We start from the raw sequence: 16,539 nt of genomic DNA, 5'->3' as shown, positions 1-16,539 counted from the left end.
AAAATCACAATTGAAATATTACCATAATACAACTAAAAACGAAAACAAATCATACGACAATTAATAAAATTATTTTTGTTATAAATTACCTCGACGGTGTAAATAAATTAGAAGCGTTCAAAAAAAAAAAAGAGCAGGAAGTTGACAAATAAAAACCCCAATCAGATTTAGTCTAGGTTGAATTTTTTAAAAAAAAATCTGCAAAACAGTGGAATAGTTTTGAACTATTTTATAGTATTTTTTTAAAAACCCTAATCAGAATATCGTCTTCTCGGTGAATCAAAGAAACAATATCTGTGTCGGTTTGGATATTAATGTTATATTTATTTAGCTATTTAGAGAACGGAAAAGAGAAAAAAATGCGAGCTTGTTTAACTCGTAAGAGATTGACTTCCTCTCTCTTTTTTTTTTGGGGTTATGATTCTTCTTTATTACAAAATCTGGAACGGTTGTGTTTTTAGGGAACTCGGATTTGTCAGTTATGGCCGGAATCGCAGTTTTTGCATTTTTATGCGGCGGCGGATTTTGGGTTTTGAAGTCTCGAGCCCGTAATCACGCGAAGGTAATATCTTGTCTGAATTTCTTGTTTCTTATGTAAATATTAAATTTGAGCAAGATGGGGATGTTTCCTTTAGGACATGCATGCTGATACTGACGTCGAGGAAGGGGAAGATAGGATTAGTGAATTGCCTGATGACGTCGTGTCTTTGATTATCTCGCTATTACATGCCAGAGATGCTGTTAGGACAAGCATAATGTCAAGAAGATGGAGGCATGCATACACCTTTGCCACGCAAGTTAGATTTTCTTGCTCTCATATGTCCAATTATCCTCGTTGTGCTGCTGATCAGACTTGGGGAAAGTTGGGCCCTTTTGAGAGGAAGCTTATCCGAGCAGTGGATACCATTTTACAGCATCATTCTGGTTCTAAAATAATGTCTTTCAAATTGGTTTGCTGTTATGGTGTGTGCCTCTCGGAGGCTTTTAGAAGATGGATGGATTCTGTTTACAAATTGGGAGTGGAGCGGCTAATCATTGAACCTTGCAAGGACCATACGCAACAAGGCAAACGTCCTGATTTTTCTTTTGATTTACCCCCCGAAGCATCATCTTTGAAACATTTACTATTGAAGTTCGGTTCTTTCAGAACAGCAAACCGAAATGCACTCGAAATTCTCGAATTGGTATGTGTTACTCTCACTTCTGAGGCAGTAGAGTGCCTCTTGTCAAATTGTTCGAGCCTTCGGTCATTGAAATTCAAGTATTGTGTGCTTCCTTCCAAATTAAGTATCCGTGGTCCCGATCTCCAGTTAAAAAGTTTGACAGTTTTTCGTTGTGCTAAGGTTGCAGAGGTGGAGTTATCTGCCATCAATCTAATCACTTTAAATATGTGTCATCACAGAATGCTGATATTAACGTTTTCAAGTGTACCTTTGCTGAGAAATTTACTCATCGAAATTTTTGACAGCCAAGTAATGCCTTGTGTATTCGAAAAAGTTGCCAAAGATCTGCCCCATCTTAAATCTATGTTTTTCTACACGCTAGCCAACTCCTTTGAGGTGTTAGAAATTTCTTTTCAAAGTCTATCCCTTCTTTATTTTCGTAGAAAAGTGAAAGAAATATTCAATAGAGTAGTTTTTGCCATTGTTTCAGGGATGCAAAACAGCTAGATTGCTTGACAATTTAAGCAACCTCAGACAGTTGGATTTATTTTTAGATGACCGCAACAAGCTTGATCTACTTGCACTTGTTACAATCCTGGATGTGTGCCCCCTTCTACACAAGTTCCATCTAGCAGTGGTATTCATCATATCAAATCTTGCTCCACCATATGCTTTGTGAATATCTGTGGCTCATATTTTTGTTTGACCTCGTGTACGTAGGTCTTGCCATCGAAATTTGAAGGAAAACAGGCAAATAGTAGAGTGGTCAGGCGTCACGCATTATTGAAAGAAGTGGAATTTAGTGGATTTAGCGGGACTGAGAACGAGTGTAATTTTATTTTCCACATCCTTGATAAAGTTGTCTCACTCGAACGATTGGCAATCTCTGTGAATTATAGGCTCTACGACGTTGATTATGGACGATGGGAGACTGGAAATACCAATCCAAGGGATGACGAGAAGAAGCGTAGAATTATTCGTCGGAGGTTGCAAGGTATGGCCATTTCTAAGAATATTGAGATTATTATCGCATGAGAAACCGTTTTGAAGTTGTATAAAATTTAAAAGTCAATTTAACCTTCTTTTTACATTAGCTCTACCAACTTTTGGTAGATTATCGTTGTAATTATCTATCATTCCTTGAAGTTTGTTGAAGTTGGTTAACAAATTGACCCCTTGCGATTTTTTTTTTCATACAATGGTTGCTCCAAATGAATGAACTTGTATATTTTATGGTTTGATACGATATGCCTACTTGTTTCATGTGTTCGGTGCCAGCAACATTTGAGTTTTGGCGAATCATATTTTTGCATCGTCCATACCCAGAGATTCAAATAACAGAGTTTCTTGTCCAGAAAACAATTGTCCCGTCATTTGTTGAGCAAGTGCTGTCACAAATACACGAACAACCATCCAAGACTCCTAAAACATGACAGATTCCAAACCACACTATCTGTAATAGAGAGGGAGGAGGAGAAAAGGGCTCGAATGATTCATCTTCGAGATCAAAACAAGATATTAACTTGTCGGATTCAGAATAATTAATCGGTACCAGCCCATGTAGATTTCCATTCAGAAACACGCCAAAGGAAAGGTGAGCTTGCTCAAACGGGTAGTTTCGAGGAATTCTTCTCCAAGAACCTGTCCCAAGCGTGTACACCAGGTACTCATAGAATTCACACTTGTAGTATTCAGACGACTCAAACTGACGTACGTATTTTGATCGCACTCTTTTGGAAAAGATAAATAACCTTGTACCGGTGCGTTATCCAGCTTACCTCAAATCCATAGTTAGTAAAGTTAGCATACTCACTGATTTTGCGCACTCGCTTGACCCATTCTTCAAGTTGGTCATCACTTTCTTCTCTTGCACCAGCTGCTCGAATCAACCCCTTCATCTGTCCCAATTCATCTCGAATGTACATGGCATTTTTTCCAATCCCTCTAAGCAATTGTTGGAGCAATATATTAAGTTGATTGAAGAGAAAGGATGCTGCACTCTCGGCCATTTTGTTTCTTCAAATTCTTACATGTAGGGCCTTCTTGTTATGCTGCAAGATATAAAGATTAAAAGGAAATATTATCCAAAAAGTTCGATTCATTTTCTAATAACAAATTTCATACATCGAATAATATTTAGAATAAACTATTGGTCATAGTTTATTTGACTCGATCAAATTACCACGACAATGGTACCTTCATTACTTGTTCAAATAGATGCATCATCACCAAGGAATTAACTCCAGCATAATTTGAAATCCAGGCGGAATCTATCTGCTTTAGATCACAATCGGCTATACTCTTACAATGCACTTGACAAATTCAAGGAAAAGATTTTGAAGGAAGTGTCTCTACTCTCATGAAACGGGAATTGATGAAGAAAGCACAGGTTGTTACTACAACCAATCTTGGTGGACAAATTAAGACTAACAATTTTGAGCTATCTTCAAAAATTGATGAAGTCAACTCTCAGCTTTCCTTGAAGATTGATGGAATCAGTACCCAACTAGATGAAGCTTAAAATCCTGAAGTACCCCAGTGGTGTTAACAAAAATGGGGAAGCGCATCAGAAAAACAGGAATCAAGTCATAAGGTGATTCTGCCAATAGAAAGCCCTCGGGATCATCAAGCAAGCATCCAGGATCTCAAAAGGAATATCACAAGAAATAGTGCCTAAGTCAGCTTCAGATAATTCATTTTCAACTTAGCAGATTTATACCTCTGAATTTACCTCAGCTATTTGATCATTATAAAATTCAGTTGTTCTTATATATCGTGCATATTTTTTGGATCAATTAAGTTTTGGTGAGTTAATAAAATTCTATTTATTTAATAAAAACATTCTATAAAGAGACTTGCCGAACTGAATTATTAAAGGAAATTGAATATTAATGAGTATATATCTTCCCAAGCCGAATTGAACATCCAAACTCAACTGATCTTCAAGCTTAACTGAACTCGAGCGTAATTGACCATTCGAATATAATTGAATATCGAAGAACATTGATTCAAGGTCTATCGACTATCTATCTAATTGAATCAGTCGGGTATTTCATCGAACACTCTTTGAGAATTTTCAGAACATTCTCCTAAAAGATCGGAGCTCAACTAACATATCGAATAAAATATTACGTACCTTAATAATTTTAGTTGTTAAATATTAGAGTACATATGCACTATCAGTTTTGTATGGTTTGGCATGAAAGAATGATGATGTGGCTAATGGTTACTATATCTGGAACGACTATCAGATTCAAAAATATGACCGTTAGATGGAAGTCTATAAATAGATCAGCTGTGAAGATATTCAGTCTCTCTCGAACATTCTAAATTTTACGATCAATTTTCTGAAGCCCAACTGATTAAACATTATTTACATCACATGCTTAAGAGTTTTATATCTGATCATCAAGGAACATTTGTGCTTGTGTATTCATTCGAAAATATTTGTAATTCAATAATAGTCTTAGTAATCATATTGATCAAGTTGTACGTACTAATCATATTGATCAAGTTGTGAGATAGCTAGGAGTTTCAGTGGGCAACTGTTAAGCCTTACTGAAGTGATTTATTAAAAATTGTCTGTAATCGCAGAAGTCTACTACTGTGTCCTTTTTGACAAGAAAGAAGGAGATATATACAAGTATTTAACGCTCCGAACTTGCATAAATAATTGTCAGAAATGATAGTCTAAAGATAAAAATAAGAAAGAAGGAGATATATACAAGTATTTAACGCTCCAAACTTGCATAAATAAATGTCAGAAAGGATAGTCTAAAGATAAAAATAAGAAAGAAGGAGAGACGTACGAGTATTTAAAGTAAAAAAATAGTTTATTAAAAAAATTATTTAAAATAGGAACTTATATTAATTAATTTTTAATGTTTGATATAGATATATATATATATATATCAAAATAAAATAAATACTCAAAATCAATAAATTTATTCATTAAAAAATTAAATTTAATCATAGTGAATATATTATATATTTTGTTAAAATAATAGAAAATCTTAATTTTAATCTCGAATTTTAATTTGTTTGTTATATTATGTATTTTCCTACACGTGATTTTCATATGTGAGTGTTACACAAAATTTAGCAAGCCACGGAAAATCTTTATAAAAAAATTACGACAACATATATAATTAATAAATAATGAAAATAATTACTATAAATTATCCTTAACGCCCGTTGAACAAAATTAGAAAAAAAAAGTCAAGAAATAAAATTACAATTGAAATATTACCATAATACAACTAAAACGAAAACAAAAATTTATTTTTGTTATAAATTACCTCGACGGTGTAAATAAATTAGAAGCATTCAAAAAAAAAAAGCAGGAAGTCAACAAATAAAAGCCCCAATCAGATTTAGAGTGGGCCGAATTTTTTTAAAAAAAAATCTGCAAAACAGTGAAATAGTATGGAACTATTTTATTGTATTTTTAAAAACCCTAATCAGAAGATCGTCTTCTCGGTTGAATCAAAGAAACAAAATCTGTGTCGGTTTGGATTTAATGTTATATTTACTTAGTTATTTAGAGAAGGCAAAAAAGAAAAAAAAAAAGATGCGAGCTTGTTTCACTGGTAAGAGATTGACTTCCTCTCTGTTTTTTTGGGGGTTATGATTCTTCTTTATTATAAAATCTGGAAAGGTTGTGTTTTTAGGGAACTCGGATTTGCCAGTTATGGCCGGAATCGCAGTTTTTGCATTTTTATGCGGCGGCGGATTTTGGGTTTTGAAGTCTCGAGCCCGTCATCACGCGAAGGTAATATCTTTTCTGAATTTCTTGTTTCTTATGTTAATATTATATTTGAGCAAGATGACGGTGTTTCCTTTAGCACATGCATACTGATACTGGCGTCGAGGAAGGGGAAGATAGGATTAGTGAGTTGCCTGATGACGTCATGTCTTTGATTATCTCGCTATTACATGCCAGAGATGCCGTTAGGACAAGCATACTGTCATGGAGATGGAGGCATGCATACACCTTTGCCACCCAAGTTAGATTTTCTTGCTCTCATATGTCCAATTATCCTCGTTGTGCTGCTGATCAGACTTGGGGAAAGTTGGGCCCTTTCGAGAGGAAGCTTATCCGAGCAGTGGATACCATTTTACAGCATCATTCTGGTTCTAAAATAATGTCTTTCAAATTGGTTTGTTGTTATGGTGTCTGCCTCTCGGAGGCTTTTAGAAGATGGATGGATTCTGTTTACAAATTGGGAGTGGAGCGGCTAATCATTGAACCTTGCAAGGACCATACGCAACAAGGCGAACGTCCTGATTTTTCTTTTGATTTACCCCCCGAAGCATCATCTTTGAAACATTTACTATTGAAGTTCTGTTCTTTCAGAACAGCAAACCGAAATGCACTCGAAATTCTCGAATTGGTATGTGTTACTCTCACTTCTGAAGCAGTAGAGTGCCTCTTATCAAGTTGTTCGAGCCTTCGGTCATTGAAATTGAAGTATTGTGTGCTCCCTTCCAAATTAAGTATCCGTGGTCCCGATCTCCAGTTAAAGAGTTTGACAGTTTATCATTGTGACAAGGTTGCAGAGGTGGAGTTATCTGCCATCAATCTAATCACTTTAAATATATGTCATCACAGAATGCTGATATTAACGTTTTCAAGTGTACCTTTGCTCAGAAATTTACTCATCGCAATTTTTGACAGCCAAGTAATGCCTTGTGTATTCGAAAAAGTTGCCAAAGATCTGCCCCATCTTAAATCTATGTTTTTCTACACGCTAGCCAACTCCTTTGAGGTGTTAGAAATTTCTTTTCAAAGTCTATCCCTTCTTATTTTCGTAGAAAAGTGAAAGAAATGTTCAATAGAGTAGTTTTTGCCATTGTTTCAGGGATGCAAAACAGCTAGATTGCTTGACAATTTAAGCAACCTCAGACAGTTGGATTTATTTTTAGATGACCGCAACAAGCTTGATCTACTTGCACTTGTTACAATCCTGGATGTGTGCCCCCTTCTACACAAGTTCCATCTAGCAGTGGTATTCATCATATCAAATCTTGCTCCACCATATGCTTTGTGAATTCTGTGGCTCATATTTTTGTTTGACCTCGTGTATGTAGGTCTTGCCATCGAAATTTGAAGGAAAACAGGCAAATAGTAGAGTGGTCAGGCGTCACGCATTATTGAAAGAAGTGGAATTTAGTGGATTTAGCGGGACTGAGAACGAGTGTAATTTTATTTTCCACATCCTTAATAAAGTTGTCTCACTCGAACGATTGGCAATCTCTGTGAATTATAGGCTCTACGACGTTGATTATGGACGATGGGAGACTGGAAATACCAATCCAAGGGATGACGAGAAGAAGCGTAGAATTATTCATCAGAGGTTGCAAGGAATGGCCATTTCTAATAATATTGAGATTATTATCGCATGAGAAACTGAAGTGGTATAAAATTTAAAAGTCAATTTAACCTTCTTTTTACATTAGCTCTACCAACTTTTGGTAGATTATCGTCGTAATTATCTATCATTCCTTGCAGTTTGTTGAAGTTGGTTAACAAATTGACCCCTTGCGATTGTTTTTTCATACAATATATGGTTACTCCAAATTCAACTTCAAATACATGCTATTCCAGCACCTTGATATTTAAAGCTGCTGAAACTGAAAGAAAATTACCTCAGTCTAAAGCCCTCGACGCGCAGATAACAAATATATAATTTGTTTCGCGTTTAGACAGCGTTTCGAAGTCGAATCGGAAGAAAGAAATCAAATTTCCCTCGTATATCTCGAATTCTCTGAAGATAAGTGACGGAGGAAAGAGGGAAAAGAATTTATTCTCGCCCCACCGCCTCTCGCGCTCGGGCGGTAGAATTCTCGCGCCCGAGCGCGAGACATTCTGCCTCCGAGTGAAATATGTACCGCGCTCGAGCGGTCACAACTTACCGCTCGGGCGCGGCATGTTTTGTCCACATGCCTCTCACTTCGCGCTCGGGCGGTCAAATATTACCGCTCGGGCGCGAGGTGTTCTGCCCGAATATTGATTTTACATTACCTGGCGCTCGGGCGGTAATTTTCTACCGCTCGGGCGCCACCTGTTCTGTACAACATTTTGGTTTTTGTACAATATTGGCGTCCGGCCCCTCAAATCAAGTCGTACAACATCAATTCATATTCAATATTCATTTTCTCAATTTCATTATCATAATATACATCAAATGTATAATCATATGACAATTTCATAAATTATCGATAATCACGTAGGATTTACGATAATACGATACACGGTCCTTACAGTTTTCGTACAACAATAGCTATCAAACGAGTATTGAGATGACACTGTTTGAAGCGTTGTACGATAAGAAATGCAGATCCCCTCTTTATTGGGATGATATCTCTGAGGTACCTGAGATTGGACCTGATATGATCAGAGATATGACTGAAAAAGTGAAGCTGATTCAGAAGAGAATAAAAGCAGCTCAAGACAGACAGGCCAAATATGCCAATGTTCGACGTAGACCGTTGGTATTTGAGGCAGCAGACAGAGTATTTTTAAAGATTTCACCTTTCAGAGGAGTTGTCAGATTTGGCAAGAAAGGGAAACTGTCACGTTCTACAGGGCCATATGAGATTCTCGAGAAGATAGGAGATCGTGCCTATCGACTCGCATTACCGCCTTCTTTATCTGGGATACATGATATTTTTCATGTATCGTTATTGCGGAAGTATATTCCCGATGCATCTCATATTATTCAGCCAGACGAGGCCGAATTAGACGAGACACTGAGTTACTTCGAGAAATCGATCCAGATTCTCGATCGTAAAGAAAAACAACTCAGAACGAAGACTATTCCGCTTGTGAAAGTTCAGTGGAGTCGTCATGGCATCGAAGAAGCTACCTGGGAGACTGAGTTAGATATGAGACAGAGATTCCCAGAGTTATTTCACTGATGTAAGTTTTCTATTCAGCTTATGTTATACATTTCTTTCCGATATGATTTGATTAATTGTGATTTCGAGGATGAAATCGTATCTTAGGGGGCAGAAATGTAATGACCTAGATTTTATATCATGTTAATTTGCGATTATTTATTTATGAATTGATATGATTATGAAGGATCATTCCGAGACACGAATTGAGGTAACGTGTGATATTGCTTGTGCGATGGTAGAACACCTCGCGCATATGCGCGACACGATGCGCGATATGGGCAGAGGACCTCGCGCATATGCGCCAAGTGAGTGCGCGCATATGCGCGAGAATGTGCATTTGACAATGCGAAGTCCAGAGAACCTCGCGCATATGCGCGGTGATGGTATGCGCATATGCGCGAGCTGCCTAGAAGAAGAATGCCGAGACCAGTAGGTCTCGCGCATATGCGCCGAGGATGGTCGCGCATATGCGTGAGACGTGTTGCTTAAATGAGTGAGCCACTTTTTCTAGGCATGCATTGTATATATATATATATATATATATATATATATATATATATATATATATATATATATATATATAACCTCATTCTTTCAGTAATTGAGAGAAAAGAAGAACGAGAAGAGCTCCGAGAAATTGCCAGAAATCCTTACGCCTTTTATTTTAGGAATTTGAAGTTTGCACAAAATCCGCCCGTCAGAATTTCGATCTGAATATATTTCTGCGATCCTCGTGTTAACGGCTTCACACGGACGTAAGTTTTATTGATTTCTATTATGATTTGAAAATATGATATTGAAGGAATCGGATATGATTCATATATGGTGTTCTTGATATGTTAGACATCGTATAATCGAAACCGGATTGAATAACAGATACCGTATGAAATTGTTATGATTTATCAGATTTGATTTGATTAAGATTATACAGATTTGACATCAGATTATGTTTGTCGATCGATTATGAGTTGTGGATCGGTATACACTGATTTGGTATTACCGGGATATATCGAGATTGCGATGTTATGCCGTTGAAACAGAATTTGATTAAGTTCTGATTATATCTGGTATTGATTGGGATATATGTTGATATTGTATATTCGATTGTCATTGACAAATTTGAATTCGAGACTTCGACTTCGTCAGATCGACAGAACGAAAGGTATAAATCAATGTTAACTGGGAGATCGACTTGAGTCGGATTGGACTTGAGTTTCCCATAAACCACATACTTTATTTCATTGCATTGATGTTTGCAATTCATGAGATTGATATGCTTAGTCTATTGAGGTATAGCAAAGCGTGTATTGAGTCATGGGCGCAGATGCCTAGTCATTGGCGGATATGTCAAGACACTAGATGTTTGGGTTATATCGATGTTGTGTAGGATCAGATCGGCTTCTATTGCGGAAATTCGATATATTGTACCAATGTCCCGGAACTGAGATCCCTAGATTAGAAATGAATCAAGTCGGAGATGACGAGTCACTAGTTGATTTACAGTTTTATATAGCATTCCATGTTTTAGATTGATATATGTTATTGATGATTGTTATGCTTTCTTATATAATGTTATTTGATTGCATGTATACGTTGTTTATACTGTGATGTTATTCTCGCCGGAGTTATCCGATTGTTGTTGTGTTTGTATATGTGCATGACAACAGGTGGAACATGATCAGGATCAGGAAGAGGATGAGATTATCCTTAACTGCTAACGCCCGTTGAACAAAATTAGGAAAAAAAAGTCAAGAAATAAAATTACAATTGAAATATTACCATAATACAACTAAAACGAAAACAAATCATACAACAATTACTAAATTTATTTTTGTTATAAATTACCTAGACGGTGTAAATAAATTAGAAGCATTAAAAAAAAAAGCAGGAAGTCGACAAATAAAAACCCTAATCAGATTTAGTTTGGGCCGAATTTTTTAAAAAAAAAAAATCTGCAAAACAGTGAAATAGTTTTGAACTATTTTATAGTATTTTTAAAAAAACCCTAATCAGAAGATCGTCTTCTCGGTTGAATCAAAGAAACAAAATCTATGTCGGTTTGGATATTAATGTTATATTTATTTAGTTATTTAGAGAAGGCAAAAAAGAAAAAAGATGCGAGCTTGTTTAACTGGTAAGAGATTGACTTCCTCTCTGTTTTTTTTGGGGGTTATGATTCTTCTTTATTACAAAATCTGGAAAGGTTGTGTTTTTAGGGAACTCGGATTTGCCAGTTATGGCCGGAATCGCAGTTTTTGCATTTTTATGCGGCGGCGGATTTTGGGTTTTGAAGTCTCGAGCCCGTAATCACGCGAAGGTAATATCTTTTCTGAATTTCTTGTTTCATATGTTAATATTATATTTGAGCAAGATGAGGGTGTTTCCTTTAGGACATGCATACTGATACTGACGTCGAGGAAGGGGAAGATAGGATTAGTGAGTTGCCTGATGACGTCATGTCTTTGATTATCTCGCTATTACATGCCAGAGATGCCGTTAGGACAAGCATACTGTCATGGAGATGGAGGCATGCATACACCTTTGCCACGCAAGTTAGATTTTCTTGCTCTCATCTGTCCAATTATCCTCGTTGTGCTGCTGATCAGACTTGGGGAAAGTTGGGCCCTTTTGAGAGGAAGCTTGTCCGAGCAGTGGATACCATTTTACAGCATCATTCTGGTTCTAAAATAATATCTTTCAAATTGGTTTGTTGTTATGGTGTGTGCCTCTCGGAGGCTTTTAGAAGATGGATGGATTCTGTTTACAAATTGGGAGTGGTGCGGCTAATCATTGAACCTTGCAAGGACCATACGCAACAAGGCAAACGTCCTGACTTTTCTTTTGATTTACCCCCCGAAGCATCATCTTTGAAACATTTACTATTGAAGTTCGGTTCTTTCAGAACAGCAAACCGAAATGCACTCGAAATTCTTGAATTGGTGTGTGTTACTCTCACTTCTGAGGCAGTAGAGTGCCTCTTGTCAAATTGTTCGAGCCTTCAGTCATTGAAATTCATGTATTGTGAGCTTCCTTCCAAATTAAGTATCCGTGGTCCCGATCTCCAGTTAAAGAGTTTGACAGTTTTTCGTTGTGCTAAGGTTGCAGAGGTGGAGTTATCTGCCATCAATCTAATCACTTTAAATATATGTCATCACAGAATGCTGATATTAACGTTTTCAAGTGTACCTTTGCTCAGAAATTTACTCTTCGCAATTTTTGACAGCCAAGTAATGCCTTGTGTATTCGAAAAAGTTGCCAAAGATCTGCCCCATCTTAAATCTATGTTTTTCTACACGCTAGCCAACTCCTTTGAGGTGTTAGAAATTTCTTTTCAAAGTCTATCCCTTCTTTAATTTCGTAGAAAAGTGAAAGAAATGTTCAATAAAGTAGTTTTTGCAATTGTTTCAGGGATGCAAAACAGCTAGATTGCTTGACAATTTAAGCAACCTCAGACAGTTGGATTTATTTTTAGATGACCGCAACAAGCTTGATCTACTTGCACTTGTTACAATCCTGGATGTGTGCCCCCTTCTACACAAGTTCCATCTAGCAGTGGTATTCATCATATCAAATCTTGCTCCACCATATGCTTTGCGAATATCTGTGGCTCATATTTTTGTTTGACCTCGTGTGTGTAGGTCTTGCCATCGAAATTTGAAGGAAAACAGGCAAATAGTAGAGTGGTCAAGCGTCACACATTATTGAAAGAAGTGGAATTTAGTGGATTTAGTGGGACTGAGAACGAGTGTAATTTTATTTTCCACATCCTTAATAAAGTTGTCTCACTCGAACGATTGGCAATCTCTGTGAATTATAGGCTCTACGACGTTGGTTATGGACGATGGGAGACTGGAAATACCAATCCAAGGGATGACGAGAAGAAGCGTAGAATTATTCGTCGGAGGTTGCAAGGAATGGACATTTCTAAGAATATTGAGATTATTATCGCATAAGAACCCTTTTGAAGTCAATTTAAAAATTTAGAAGTCAATTTAACCTTCTTTTTACATTAGCTCTACCAACTTTTTGTAGATTATCAATAGTAATTATCTATCATTCCTTGCAGTTTGTTGAAGTTAGTTGACAAATTGACCCCTGCGATTGTTTTTTCATACATTGGTTGCTCCAAATGAATGAACTTATATATTTTATGGTTTGATATGATATGCCTACTTGTTTCATGTGTTCGGTGCCAGCAACATTTGAGTTTTGGCGAATCATATTTTTGCATTGTCCATACCCAGAGATTCAAATTACAGAGTTTCTTGTTCTATAAAAACCATAATACTTGACCGTCACAAATTACAAAGGTCTTCTCTGGGTATTGCTGAAAATAAAACAAAGCCTTGGTGTGAAAGAAAGCTAGAATGCGCCGTTGGAGCAATTTCCCAACAAGTGACCGAACGAGATTGCATTTTCCCTCTGGAAACTTTCAAGTGAAAGAAAGCTCGACTTGTGAAGTAAAGCCTTGAACAAACCACATGTACCGAAATTCTGATCAAACAAATCGACTTTATGACTGGTTTTAGTCTTGTTGCAGTAGTAGAACACCATCCGATCAAGCCAAGATATCGCCGTTCTGCTAACTTTTGGGTCAGATATCGGGTCCAATCCGACCTGAACCAAACCCAAACCTTATTAGCATCTCTACCTTAGGAAAAATGCGAAGCAATTTTTTCCTTAAAAGGTATTACATTTTTGAAACAAAAAGACTCGTCTTATGCAGCATTGGTTACCTGGTGACTCCTAGTCCAATATTTTGAGGGAAAATTGTAGCATTGTAGGCATTATTGTTGCCATGAACGGCGCAAGTAGGGTATACCGTCGGAATTCGGAGTCGGGTGGAAAGGGCTCCCTTTTGAATGTTGTTCAACATATCGATCCATTCCTTAGCTGAGGCCATTGGTCTTGGAAGTTGGACCATTCCCAACGCTAATCATCACACCTCCTACACAAAAATTAAATCTTTTGCATCTGATACCTTGGTGAAAGACGATCAAGTAATCTTGAGTCGATATATCGACTATCGACGTTGCGTGGTTGAATAATCATTTACCGATGAAATATTACTGGCAACATCTTTCTCAATGATTGTCATCTGTCCAATTTTCTCTCCAAGTGTCATCCTCCTGATTTCCAATGCTCGTTTAGAATCTTTGTATATTTCTTCAGGATTTGCTTCCGTAGAACAGCCCAGAAGCACAAAAGCAAAATACAAGTTACCCGCATAATTTCGAACGACCTCATCTCGATTCTCCCTCTTGAAAATTCTATTCTAAAACATCAGTAAAATATATGTAAAAAAATGTCATCATCTTATGTGAGAAAAAACACACGAAAATGAAACAGAAGATATGAAAAATGTAATGATTGATAATTAAAGATTGGTATTTACATCTTATGTAACAGTTAATGAGTTTATTAATTTAAACTAATTAGTATCACTACTCGTAACGTTATTAATTTAAGACATGTGATTATAACTTGGGAAATTAGTTATTTCAAAAAAGTTTATTGGGTAATTAATATCAAACAAGTAGGGTGCTAATTATAATTTACGTATCTTGTCAATTAAATCGCTTGTTTAATATCTTAAATTGTTAAGCAGTTGACTTTTTCTTTATTTGTTTTTTTTCTTTTTAAAAGCAAAAAAATTTTGTGTGACGGATCTCTTACTTAACCCAATTGTTCACATACTTGTGAAATGTACGTAATTGGCCTTTAATCTTTAGCTTTAATTTTTGACGGCTTACATAAAAAAATTTAAATCAAATATCCAAAATAATCATTTAAACTAATATAGATATCGTTTTGTCTTTGTATTGTTCAAAGAAAATCTTAGTTGATATTGAGATTAATTTAAAATTAATCATAATCATTCAAAAAATAATTGTTTGATATTTAAAATATATTGTTAAGTGAATTTGTCCAACAAACTAAACGAATTTGAAAGAGAACAACAAGAGTATAAGAGCTGGGGGTAGTTGGGCCGATATGGCCCAAGCGATTACATAACGACCCAATTTTTGGCAAGCGTTTGTTGCAATCCAAACCGGACATTTTGAATAAAAAAAATTCAGACGTGAGAAGACCGAGATTTCCAATCACGGCCCCTCGAAAAACCCAAAAAGGGGCCCGCGATCTCAAACCTATAATCCTTTTTAATTATTTAAGTATTATATTTTTTAGTTATTGATAAAATAATGAAATTTTAAATACCATATTTAAGAAGCAGGGCCTTGGTTATCATAAATGTTTAAATTTTTTATTTGGTTGATTAATTTGAAATTAAAAATTGTGTTCTTATATTACTTTAGCTCCACACAATTTTTGTAAAAGCAGAATCAACATCACGTCTCGTTTTAAAAACTCTTTTTTTTACCCAAACATCAAGAATTGTTTATAATTATTCATAAACTAAACGGGAGAATGGAGATATCCCTTCCTCTACCGATATTTTGAAACTCGAGAGTAACCTAAGAATTGTCCATCTGTATGGATTAAGTCATATGCTGCACACTGGTTAAGTGTATTCTTTCCTTATTCAGGAAGGTGGCGGCCTAAGATGTAAAACGAATAGGCGGAAACATGTGTCTCAAGAAAAAGTCATCTTCCTTAGAAATAACAAAGAAAGCCTGCATGGAAATAAAGGTATACTCTATTCTCCAAGAAATGGAAATGCCTTGAAGGTACTCAAATTAACTTGCTATTAACGTATATATACATATTCTTCAACAACAACAAAACATATATATACATATGTGTGTACATTTCACAGGGAAAATATTCATTTCCATCGGAATATACATACATACATATACCAACATATATCTCTAAAAAAAGGGTAAATAAATATTATGGATGCAAAAGTGGGAGATGCAGCAGCTCAAAAGGATGGTTATGAGCCATCCTCTGATCTAATACAGGAGCAAGATTGTGACACTCTCCTCTTATATCTCCCCGGTCGGTTTTAGTAATTCGATTCGAGTTATTTTTTAGAAAATATATCATGTTCTACGTACTCCAACATGATATATGATTGAAAACATCATGCATGATTTATTCAGAAAAATGTCTCGACTTTGCAGGTTTTAAGAAAGAACAGTTGAGAGTTCAGCTAGCTAGGTCGGGAACTTTGAGGGTCAGCGGCATGAGGCCGATCGGGGACAACAAACCGAGCAGCTTTCAGAAAGATTACCCTGTCTCGCCTAACTGTGACACCACCAACATCTCTGCTAAATTTGAAGGTGGAATATTGTATATAAGACAGCCGAAACTGATTGTTCCGGCGAAGAAAGAGGATGAAAAATCGTCAGTTTTAGAGACTCAACCGGCCCAGAGGCCCGTAGACCAGCGCCCGCCAACACCAATACCGTCCCGACCAAAGAAAGATCAAGAAAACGATCATACCAAGAAAACAAGCTCAAGTGAAGCTCAAATCAAGCAAGAAACTGCTTCCGATTTTCGTGATAAA

The 16,539-nt window shown here is 36.3% G+C and overlaps 2 protein-coding genes across 12 annotated transcripts; both read left to right on the top strand.

The window, feature by feature from the left end:
• Positions 1–258: 258 nt before the first annotated feature.
• On the top strand, positions 259–15,970 carry LOC140842362 (uncharacterized). Of its 10 annotated transcripts, none has more exons than XM_073210198.1 (7): positions 259–378; positions 462–562; positions 636–1,559; positions 1,654–1,800; positions 1,884–2,157; positions 2,442–2,826; positions 3,427–3,873. In XM_073210198.1, the coding sequence occupies exons 1-6, from the start codon at positions 315–317 to the stop codon at positions 2,594–2,596; spliced, it is 1,665 nt and encodes a 554-aa protein (XP_073066299.1). In that variant the 5' UTR covers positions 259–314; the 3' UTR covers positions 2,597–2,826; positions 3,427–3,873. The 10 variants fall into 10 exon arrangements, with proteins under 10 accessions (XP_073066299.1, XP_073066298.1, XP_073066300.1 ...); XM_073210203.1 differs by lacking the exons at positions 2,442–2,826; positions 3,427–3,873 and adding exons at positions 15,614–15,716; positions 15,844–15,970 and having other exon boundaries at positions 262–378; XM_073210197.1 differs by lacking the exon at positions 3,427–3,873 and having other exon boundaries at positions 2,442–3,116.
• Positions 11,044–13,131, top strand: LOC140842364 (uncharacterized). Of its 2 annotated transcripts, none has more exons than XM_073210207.1 (5): positions 11,044–11,199; positions 11,282–11,382; positions 11,456–12,379; positions 12,474–12,620; positions 12,704–13,126. In XM_073210207.1, exons 1-5 carry the CDS (start codon positions 11,181–11,183, stop codon positions 13,016–13,018), a joined length of 1,506 nt encoding a protein of 501 aa, XP_073066308.1. In that variant the 5' UTR covers positions 11,044–11,180; the 3' UTR covers positions 13,019–13,126. The 2 variants fall into 2 exon arrangements, with proteins under 2 accessions (XP_073066308.1, XP_073066309.1); XM_073210208.1 differs by having other exon boundaries at positions 11,054–11,199; positions 11,269–11,382; positions 12,704–13,131.
• Positions 15,971–16,539: the final 569 nt, after the last annotated feature.

This window comes from Primulina eburnea, chromosome 10 (genome assembly GCF_022965805.1).
Source record: "Primulina eburnea isolate SZY01 chromosome 10, ASM2296580v1, whole genome shotgun sequence".
Lineage (NCBI taxonomy): Eukaryota > Viridiplantae > Streptophyta > Magnoliopsida > Lamiales > Gesneriaceae > Primulina > Primulina eburnea.
The sequence above is the reverse complement of the archived record's forward strand: the minus strand, read 5'-3'. Positions and strand labels throughout refer to the sequence as shown.